Here is a 10,192-nt window from a genome sequence, read left to right as displayed (position 1 = left end):
TATTTTCCCGCAACGCACCCGGCTCTTATCCGGTCAAAAAAACTCACGCCCGTGTGAAAGAGGCCAAAGGGTTATCTGACCCTTTGTAACTGAAGGTCATCAGCATCTGATCGGTGGGGGTCCAACACCCGGAACCCCTGACGATAATCAGTTTCAGAAAGCCCTGGCACTCCTATCAAAATTCCGGAACACATGCTGGTTCCGGCATTATTTTCCATTGAAATGCATTAATCCGGCAAAACGGATCCAGTGTTCTGGTCTGCACATGCGCAGACCTTTAAAAATGCAAAAAATATAAATAAAATAAATACGGGATCAGTTTTCCAGATGACGCCAGAGAGACGGATCAGGTGTTTCAATGCATTTGTTAGATTGATCCGCATCTGGATCCGTCTACAAATGCTATCCATTTGCACATGGATTTCCGGATCCGGTGGCAGTTCCGGCGACGGAACCGCCTGCCGGATTTTCACAACGCAAGTGTGAAAGTACCCTAAAATAAAATCATAAAAAACTGCCCTAAAGGTGTCCTTAGCCTTCACTATACAAGAAATACCCGTTTTAGCAGGAGAGGAGCAGTTTGAGCCATCACCACCTAGATGATTAGATATTGATTTGCTTGGAGTGGGGTGAATTAATGTCCCTAGCTTCTAGCGATTTAGATGATTAAATGCAATAAATATTTGCTTTAAAAAACAAAAAAAAGTGTATATATACTTATAGTCAACATTTCTTACCTTCATTCCTGCTGAGTTCAATATCTGCAAACAAACCAATCTTTATAATCTGCCACAGGAGCCCCAACACCAGATGAGGTTTTCCAGCCTTAAGATCTTCTGCGCCAATGTTAACTACATGGCAGCCAATAGCAGAGGCAGAGTTTAGCGCCAAGTTCAGATTTTCCTAAAAACAGGAGATATTGTCAGCATAAAAAAAAAAAAAAAAAAAAAGAGAGGAATTCCCAAAATACATTCCTCCGATACTATTCCATATTCTTAAGAGGGGTTGGAATTTTTTTTTTTTTTTTTTTTTTAAATACCTCCCCATTCACTTTAATTAGAACTGAGTTGCAGTACCTAAGAACGGACACTACACAGTGTACAGAGCTTTGTACATTGATAACAACGACTGCTGCTAACAGATGATCTGTGGGGGCGCCTAGTGTCGGGCCCCCACCGATCTGCTAATGATACCCATCCTACAGATAGGTCATCAATATGTCAGTGCTCGAAAACCCCTTCACTAAAATGCTGCCTATAGACACCACTCAATATTAAAACTGTATGCACTAAGCTCCCCCTAGTGGCAGCAGCGGGACAACAGAATTTGATCATTTAAAGGTCTTTCTGGGATTAAAATATTTTAATCTAGTCTCAAGACAGGTCATCAATCTCTGATCAGTGGAGTCATGTCAATCAGCTCTTTGAAGTGGTGAGCACTGTGGCCTCTTTCTAGCATCACGTTCATCGGTCACATGGCCTATGTGCAGTGAATGGGCCTGGGCTGCAATACCAAGCACGGATGGTATACTATGGGTGGCGCTGTCCTTATTGGAACAGCTGCCTCTTCAAAAAGCTGATCGGAGGGGGTGCCAGGTGTTGGACCCCCACCAATCAGATATGGATGACCTGTCTTGAGAACAGGTCATCAATACAGGAGTCCTGGAAAAACCCTTTAATTATATGTCCATGCTCAGCAGCTTGCCTGCCCAACGACAGCCTTTCATTCACAATGTTACTCAAGCATACAATTCAATGTACAGTAAAAAAAAAAAAAAAAAAAGGCAGCATATAGACAGTCCTACTGAAATACAAAACATTCTACAGTAGAGGTATACATATTTTATGTTGAACACATTGATTTATGCTACAGTGTGGAAATGGCTGGAAGATTAGGACCTTGTGAGTCGGGGAAGCTGACTCAGTGTGTGACACATACATTTCCAAAACATTATGAAGCACACCTTCCCTAAGTTGCCAGGGCTAGGGTGCACACATTAAATCCTCTTTGTGACTCACCTGGATAGTGAAGGGAGTCAGCTTCTTCTTGTTTATTGCCCTTTCATCAATTGTGTCAGGTACAGAGAGGTTAATCATTTTACTGCGAATAAAGAACATTCATAATTACAATACAAAACCTTAGAACTGTGAGAGACACCAGGATGTGTCCACCTACGGGCTAAAACTGGTTTTCAATATGGAATACAGGTCAGATGAGCCGGCCTATAAAGACAGTGGTGACCTGCTCGTTCATATCAACTAGTTGTACAGTAAAATTCCTTTATTACAGCTTACTCTGTTATTTTATCCCATTACAATACCGATCCCTTTCTAATTATTCCCTGAACCGACCCACCACCACCACCACCTGTTTATCTGTTCACCAAACTCCAGCAATGTCGTGTTGACACTACACATCAATCACTGGATGTAGTGATGACCTCTGTGGTGTTAAGAAGTTACCGCTACAACCAGTGATTGCCTATAGTGGTGACCTCAGGGGGTCAATACATTACTTCTATAACCAATGACTGGCCATAGTGGTGACCTCCAGGGTGTCAATACGTTGCTTCTACACCAAGTGATTAGCCATAGTGGTGACCTGAGAAGTGTCAATACGTTACTTCTACAGCCAGTAATTGGCTGAATAGGTGATTGATGACCTCAGTGGGGGAAATACGTTACTGCTACAGCCAGTGACTGGCCATAGTGGTGTTCTGAGGGGTTTCAATACGTTACTTGTAAAGCCAGTGATTGGCCACAGTGGTGACCTCAGGGGTGTTAATATGTTAGTTCTACAGCCAGTGATTTGCAATTATGGCGATCTCAAGGGTGTCAATACGTTACTTCTACAACCAGTAAATGGCTGCATAGGTGACCAGTGCACTCAGTGGTGTCAATAAGTTACTTCTATGGCCAGTGATTGACCATAAGTGGTGGCCTCAGAAGTGGCAATACATTACTTCTACAGCCAGTAATTGGCTGAATAGGTGACCTTAGTGGGGGCAACACGTTATTGCTACAGCTATTGACTGGCTGAAGTCGTGACTTCTGTGGTGTCATCACTGGAGCTCTGCAAATAGAGACAGTTGAAGAAATGGGGAAGTGTCAACAAGGGAGTGGCTAGAGATTGGGAAATTATTACTCCTTTTGCTGTTTATACTATTGTGAGCTGTAGTATGGTTTCTAATCTTAAGAATATCAGGCAGTCAAAAAAGTATTCATGTTTGTTTGCTGAAGGAAAACTATATCTATGGAATGGATCAACTGCTTTGAAAACCTGTTTGACGACATCTCACCAATGCGGGTGTTATGTCGCTGTTGTATTGCATAAATATGAGGAGATGACAACAATGCACGCCGTCACCCTCCAATATAGTCTATTTGTGAAACAGAATGAGCCAGAAGGCACGCCTGTTCTCTATAGCAACGAGTGTCCCAGTGGTCGGGTCTTCATCGCCACTTACCACAGCACAATGCCATCTCCTACAGCCCGGAATAAGTCATTGGTATTTGGATTCATGGGGAGCACATGCTTGGTGTCTGGATCGCTCTCCAATGCCTTATTTATCCAGTTGACAAAGGCATACTTTTCCTCCTCTTTAAAAACAAACAAACAACAAGCTTGTGAGCAACTATATTTAACAGTAACGCATACATGGTATGACTATATACATGGGATAATCTCTCTCTGTAATGGAAAGTCTCTGCCTTTAGTTTCTACCTAACTGAAGAAAAACATTTCTCAAAGCCTCAGTGCTGGATCGAGGTACACGAGGCCACAACTGTCAAGAAGCGTACAGAAAGTTTTTCGGTTCCCTTCCATTGGATTCATACATAAAAATAAATAAAAATCCTGGCAGGCTCTACCATCCATACACATGAAGCCATTCTCCTCTAGAAGCATTCTTCTAGAGTTTGTATAGCGTGGCTATGCGCCATGTACAAGGGCTCTGCATAAGCCCAAAATAACAACAAAAAAAATGACCCCAATGGCCGACAGGTAAGCAATTCTATACCTCTCATGACGGCGATGCAGTAACATCATGGGGAGACTTTGATTATTGTTTTAACAGCGATATTTTGCCATAGCAGTCTTCATTTCTCCCGAGACTAAAACTTGACATATGGAACTCTGTTAGGCTTTTAACCCTTAGTAGGCTTCAGGATAGCAGATGTCATTTGTATTACAGCTCAGCCGCACTCACTTGAATGAGCTGCAGAAAGGCTGAAACCAGTCACAGCCATCAGGGGTGTTCAAGAGAAGCCAGCGATTGGCTGCCAATGGACATTTGTTGTCGACGTGACATCACCGCTGCAGCCAAGTAAACCAACCCAGGCTGGGAGAACTGAAGCGGTGATGGAGGATCTGCCAGGTACTAAGCATGAACAAGATGAGTTACAGACTGGGGAGTGGGGGCTTACAATCTAATGATCACTTCTTTATTGCAAGCACTTATACACTGCGTTATACAGTTTCCTCCTAAAACTGGACCTAAAAAGGGACTTGTCTACCTTTAGGGGCCTTTCGACCAGACTTTAATCCAATTCCACCCCCTGCATACTTTCCTGTGCCTCACTGGCCAACCTCCTGCAGCCAATGACTGACCACAGCGGTGATGTGTTCCCCACGCATCACATGACCAAGTGGCATGACGCATCTGTGGCCAGTCACTGGCCGAAACTGCCATGTGATCGCTGTAAAAGAGGAAGCAACCAGGCGGGGAGCAGAGGGTGGCAGCAGCGGCAGGGGACCAAAGGAGTTGGAATACAGAGCGAGGAGCAGGTAAGTATGCTTCCCTCCACAGGTCCTGCAATGTGTGGGGATCTGGCAAAAAATAAATAAAATAAATGTGTGATACTTTATTTCTGCACAATACAATATATTTTGCACAGGTTACACAAGCAACAAAATTCACACTTTAGTGCTGGGAAGCATTCCAGTGAAGTGCAGGGGGTTAAAAATGTGCAGATCTTTCGGTACAAGCCCTCCAGATCCATAACTGGTTGCACTATTTGACCTCTCAAGAAATTTGGTGGTCAAGCTGGGCCACCTAATGACAGCACACACTTCTGAAATTATTTATCAGGGATTTCTGAAATACATCCTTATAAATAAGCACACTGACCTACTGATCTTCACTGCATTGTCTACCTAAAGGTTTGGATGGACTGATGGGTTCATCTTGAGCATTTAAAGATTAGATGAATAATGTTCCTGGTCTTCAAATATTTTAGCGGCCACCAAGAGAGATTTTTTGCTTGCCATTCAGACCATTATCTTTCCACAAACATACCTGAATAGGAGTGCTGGGTGCCCTCACTAGATAGTTCTGAGGTCCCTCCGATGGCACAAATTCCCTGTTTGCGGTTGATTGCTTTCCGAAAGGTTTTGGCAATGTCACTACTTTTCAACTCTTGTACAAGCTGCAGGGAAAGAAATAATGGATGAAAAGACTGAACTCTAAGCACAAAGAGGACGGCAGTGTAGCACGTTCGGGGGGGCTAATGGATATTACGTCAACCTCTATATGACTTATCGCATCTGAATAAGCTCTGCTGCGAATAAGAGCCCAAGGCCAAAAATCTCCAGAATGACCATTATTCGGCCTTTAATTTGCAGAAGACATTATAAGAAGACAATTGTGAAGTGCCCCAATGTGCATGTTAGTACATACAAAGCTCTACCCACCTTCATTATATGTGTGTATACAGTGTAAATACATCTACAAATGACATTCTGCTCTGTTGCAATTTTCGGATACAAACGGAACACATCTTTGCATCCTACATATATCGCTCTCTGTATATTAAGCATATCCATGTGCATAAGTATCACCAGGGTACGCATAAAGCAACAGTCTGCAAAAGGAAGAACCTGGAAAGAGATTGTATACTAAATGAAAGACTGCTTCCTTGTAGGTCTGCCACATAAAATGCTTTTTATAAGATCCTCGACTACATCATACATGACTAGGGATGAGCGAACGTGTGCTCTCAAGTTCGGCGTTCAAGTTTCGGGTTATCTAAGAATTCCGTTATGGATTGTGCTACCACGGAGCATAAGTTATGGTCCGTGGTAGGGGAATCCAAACGGAACTCTTAGATAACCTGAACCTTGTACGCCGAAGTTGAAAACACAAGTTCGCTCAACACTAGACATGACCAATCTGGATGTCACATCTGGGTATCTTGGTGAGCTGGGTATGAGGAGACATCAGTGCAGTTCCTGCAACAGTGTCCAATAGGTTCTTTAGCTTTAGACAATGGGAAGGGGGGTTATCAGATCTCTAACAAAAAAAAACAAAAAAAAAAATGTAAAAAATAAATAAAAAGGTGCAAATGTTTAGTTCCCTGTCGATCCAGAGTAGATGCTAGACCACATCTAATCAGAGGTCACATGCCATGATCTCATTATGTATGACACACGACCGCAGAGGCCAGTGACTGGATGCAGCATTCATGTGTCTGAATTCATGTTTCCATCACAGAGAGATCATAAGTTGGGATGAGCGAATCAAAGTATCTGAAGTGGACTTCGATACAAATTTCAGGTAAAATTCGATTCACCGCAAAGCCAAATTTCCTTTGTGCTTTGTGGTAACGAATCAATTTTCCCTTAAATGGAAAAAAAATAAATTAAATAAATTACAAATTCATCCATTTGAGTGCAAAGAGGCCGCGGCCATGTTGATTGATGATCCCACGCGAAATCTCATGACATGCCGTCACCACGTTGGCCAGAGTGACCCGCACCATGCTAGATTTCACGCGGGATCTTCATTCAAGATGGCAGCAGCAACCATTTCACTCTCAAATGGATAAAGGGAATATTTTTTTTAACCCCTCAAGGCCCTCGCTATTATTCTCAGATGTAGCGATTTGATGAACGCAGCATCTGAGGGGTTCAATAAAGGGTGGTAGGGGGCGCAATCGGCATTCCCAGTCATTGCTTCCACTAATTACAAAAAAAATTGGCGAAGCAGCCAAATCGAAGTTCTCATAACTTCGCTCAAACTCATCATAAGCAAACACTGGTGGAGAACAATCAGAACATTTGTGCTGATCATCAGAGAATTGAACAGTTAAGTTACATTATTTTTATTGTCAGTTTTTTTTTTTATGTATCAGAGATATGGTTATTAACTTTTTACAGTTCCATCTTGACAAGAAGCCGATCACTGGGGGTCCTACTGATGGTAACCTTATGATCGGCTGTGATCTGCAAGGCAATCGTCAGGAAGTGTTTAATCCCCCTGCAGTGCCACCACAGGACAAATGAGGCATTACATGGTTCTAATTAAATTGAATAAAGCACGGTATGTACTGCACAATCATGCTGGGTCCTCCAGAGAGAGACACGCTCCTTGTAACCAGTCTCTGGTCTGATTAATTGATTTAGTCATTAAAAGGGCATTTGAAAATATCTTTTCTAAAATGGGCAACTCTTTAAACTCAAAAACTACATTACGAGTATTAGACAGGAATGTCTAATTTTATTGTACTAGGATTTTTTTTTTCTACACTTGTGCGATTCCTCGAAAACCACAATTAAAGCAAACCACTACATATTTCCTTTTGAAAACCTACATATTCTGTGTTTGTTTCCACTCGGGGCTTAACTAGAGACAAAAGAGGTCATTCCATGGAATATTCCACAAGCATTGCAGGCAGAGACCATGCTTATGCAGTCAGCAGAAGCACAATGCCAGCCAATTGTCACTGGTGGCTGAGAGAGGCAACGAACCCTCTGAGCCCTTCTGCTGGTATCTAAAGTCTCTGATCCCAGGAGGGTGAACACGATGGATTACTGTACCTGCCATATGTGCTGCACAACTAACTCCACGGGTTACATTATTTAACACCTGTAACAAAAGGGCGTACAGTCCTTTTCTTTTATTTAGGCGTTACATACAAAAAACTAAACAAAAACTGTGCTGGTTTTATTGGGTGACGGCTCTGCATATTGGAGCTTATTTATGGATCATTAGTAAAGATTAGGCTACATGTAGACCTTTGTCGCTCTATGACTTCACTTCCACCAATCAGCTGTAACCTGTGGGGAAACCTTGCACTAAGGGTTCAATTCCTCAGCAGCGCCACCACAGGAGAAGTTAAGAATAACACAATGTTCATTTAATTCAATTGGTCGTCAGGGTTCTCCACTCTGACCAAAAAATGAGGACCCCTCTATTATTTCTATAAACAGAATAAATGAAAATTGTTTTTAGGACCTGCACAACCCCCGTCACCATCCAAGTATAAAAAGTGCATTACGGGAATAAATAAATAAACCCTTAGAGGGAATGTGAACTACTGTTTGAATAAAGTTTTAGGATTTTTTCCCACATCACCATATATATTCAAAAATAAATAAAAATTGTGAACTGGTCACTAGGCCTAACAAAAAAAAAAGTTGGACTTTCAGTTCTTTGATAGTAGCCACCATGGCTGTAGACACAAAGGACTGGAGGGGACCACTGGCTTCTATGGGAGAGTTTTCTAGACATGATCTGTGCAACGGAGGCACAAACCGCTGTGCCTGGAGCTGCTGGTCATCCCAATTCACTCCATCATTGTGGTAGGATCCAATCCTAAGAAACTCCCCTGCAGGCCACATCTAAATGCCATATTGTGCTCAGAGAGGCACCCCCCATACTATTATCAGCGGGGCTCAAGTCTTATGAGGTTTTTTTTTGCCTTCACCTGGGTCAATGGTGGAAACTTGTGGTTGAACTTGACATACAACTTTTTAAAACCATGCTATAAAATTATATAACGATTCAAACCAGGTAGGTTGTAGATATAAGTTGCATTAGGGTTAGTTCAGTCTTCCTTAGGTCTGAACGACCTGACTGAAATCACAATGTTGTCACCAGAATCTCGCAGTCCTGCAGCCTCAGGCTTTGGGCCTACTAGTTCAGTTAAAGCAGTATTCTTTTAAAAAGTACCATTTTACCCCATCTCTGAAAGCGGGCAACAAACAGTGCAATGCAGGAAAGAAATCCATTGTGACAAACATCAGTGAAGACAATGAGGCAGACAAACCCTCCATTCAGCCACTAAACGCCTTGATGCAAGTCTTTACATCACAGGCAATAACACACGCTCAGTGACTAAACTCACACACAAGTGCTCCAGACAGTAACAGGTGTGTGCATGTAGAATGGCAAAATTGTACAGAATGAAACATAAATCCAACATTTCCTATAGCGCATGGCCTGTCTTTATCAGATTCTATTGTCTAGTGTCTACAGCTCCTCCGCCAGCTTATGTGCCTCTATTTTAAAATCTCCATTAAATCTAAGGCCACGCACACAGCCATTGTGCGGCCGTTTCGTGCATTGGGGACCGCAATTGAATGGGTCAGTGGTCTGTCCGCACTGCAAAAAAAATACAAATAAAATGTCATATTTCTATGCGGTGCGGAACAACGGCAAGAAACACCACAGACGCAATCCGTAGTGCTTCCGGTGTTCCGTTCTGGGACTCTGTTCCGCATCTCCAGAATTGCGAACCCATTCAAGTGAATGGGTCCACATTCGTGAGGTGTGGTGCACACTGCTGGCAGCCATGGATTGCCGACCCGCCGTTTGCGGGTCGCCCAACAGCCGTGTGCATCAGGCCTAAGTCTATTTTTACACTCGCGTTTTGGCTTTCCGTTTGTGAAATCCATTCAGGGCTCTTACAAGCGGTCCAAAACGGATCAGTTTGCATTCTAATGCCTTCTGAATGGAAAAGGATCCGCTCAGAACGCATCAGTTCAGTCTCCATTCCGCTTTGGAGACGGACACCAAAACGCTGCTGTCTGATGAAACTGAGCCAAACGGCACACAATGTAAGTCAATGGGGACGGATCCATTTTCACTGGCACAATAGAAAACGGATCCGTCCTCCATTGCCTTTGAATGGTGTTCAAGACGGATCCGTCTTGGCTATGTTACAGATAATACAAATGGATCCGTTCTGAACGGATGCAGACGGTTGTATTTGAACGGATCCGTCCATGACGCATCCGCACAAAACGAGAGTCTGAAAATAGCCTTAGGCCTTATTCATAAGTCACTGATTCACAGACGTGTGCTGTCCGTGTTCTCCACGGACAGCGCACACACCCATTCATTTTAATGTGCATATTCATACATCTGTGTTTTAGCATGGTCCTTCAATCTGTGGTTTTAGCACGGAAGCAT

General features: G+C 42.9%; 1 protein-coding gene across 1 annotated transcript in view; it reads right to left on the bottom strand.

Moving 5' to 3' along the window:
• Positions 1-10,192, bottom strand: part of LOC122919761 (plastin-3-like) — a 37,490-nt gene that overhangs the window by 6,333 nt on the left and 20,965 nt on the right. The window contains exons 5-8 of the mRNA XM_044268946.1: positions 5,297-5,426; positions 3,467-3,599; positions 2,019-2,100; positions 738-903 (exon numbers count right to left, since the gene is read on the bottom strand). Of these exons, the coding sequence (XP_044124881.1) occupies positions 738-903; positions 2,019-2,100; positions 3,467-3,599; positions 5,297-5,426 (511 nt within the window). The remainder of the gene's footprint in view (positions 1-737; positions 904-2,018; positions 2,101-3,466; positions 3,600-5,296; positions 5,427-10,192) is intronic.

The sequence above is a fragment of the Bufo gargarizans genome, chromosome 9 (assembly GCF_014858855.1).
Source record: "Bufo gargarizans isolate SCDJY-AF-19 chromosome 9, ASM1485885v1, whole genome shotgun sequence".
Lineage (NCBI taxonomy): Eukaryota > Metazoa > Chordata > Amphibia > Anura > Bufonidae > Bufo > Bufo gargarizans.
The sequence above is the reverse complement of the archived record's forward strand: the minus strand, read 5'-3'. Positions and strand labels throughout refer to the sequence as shown.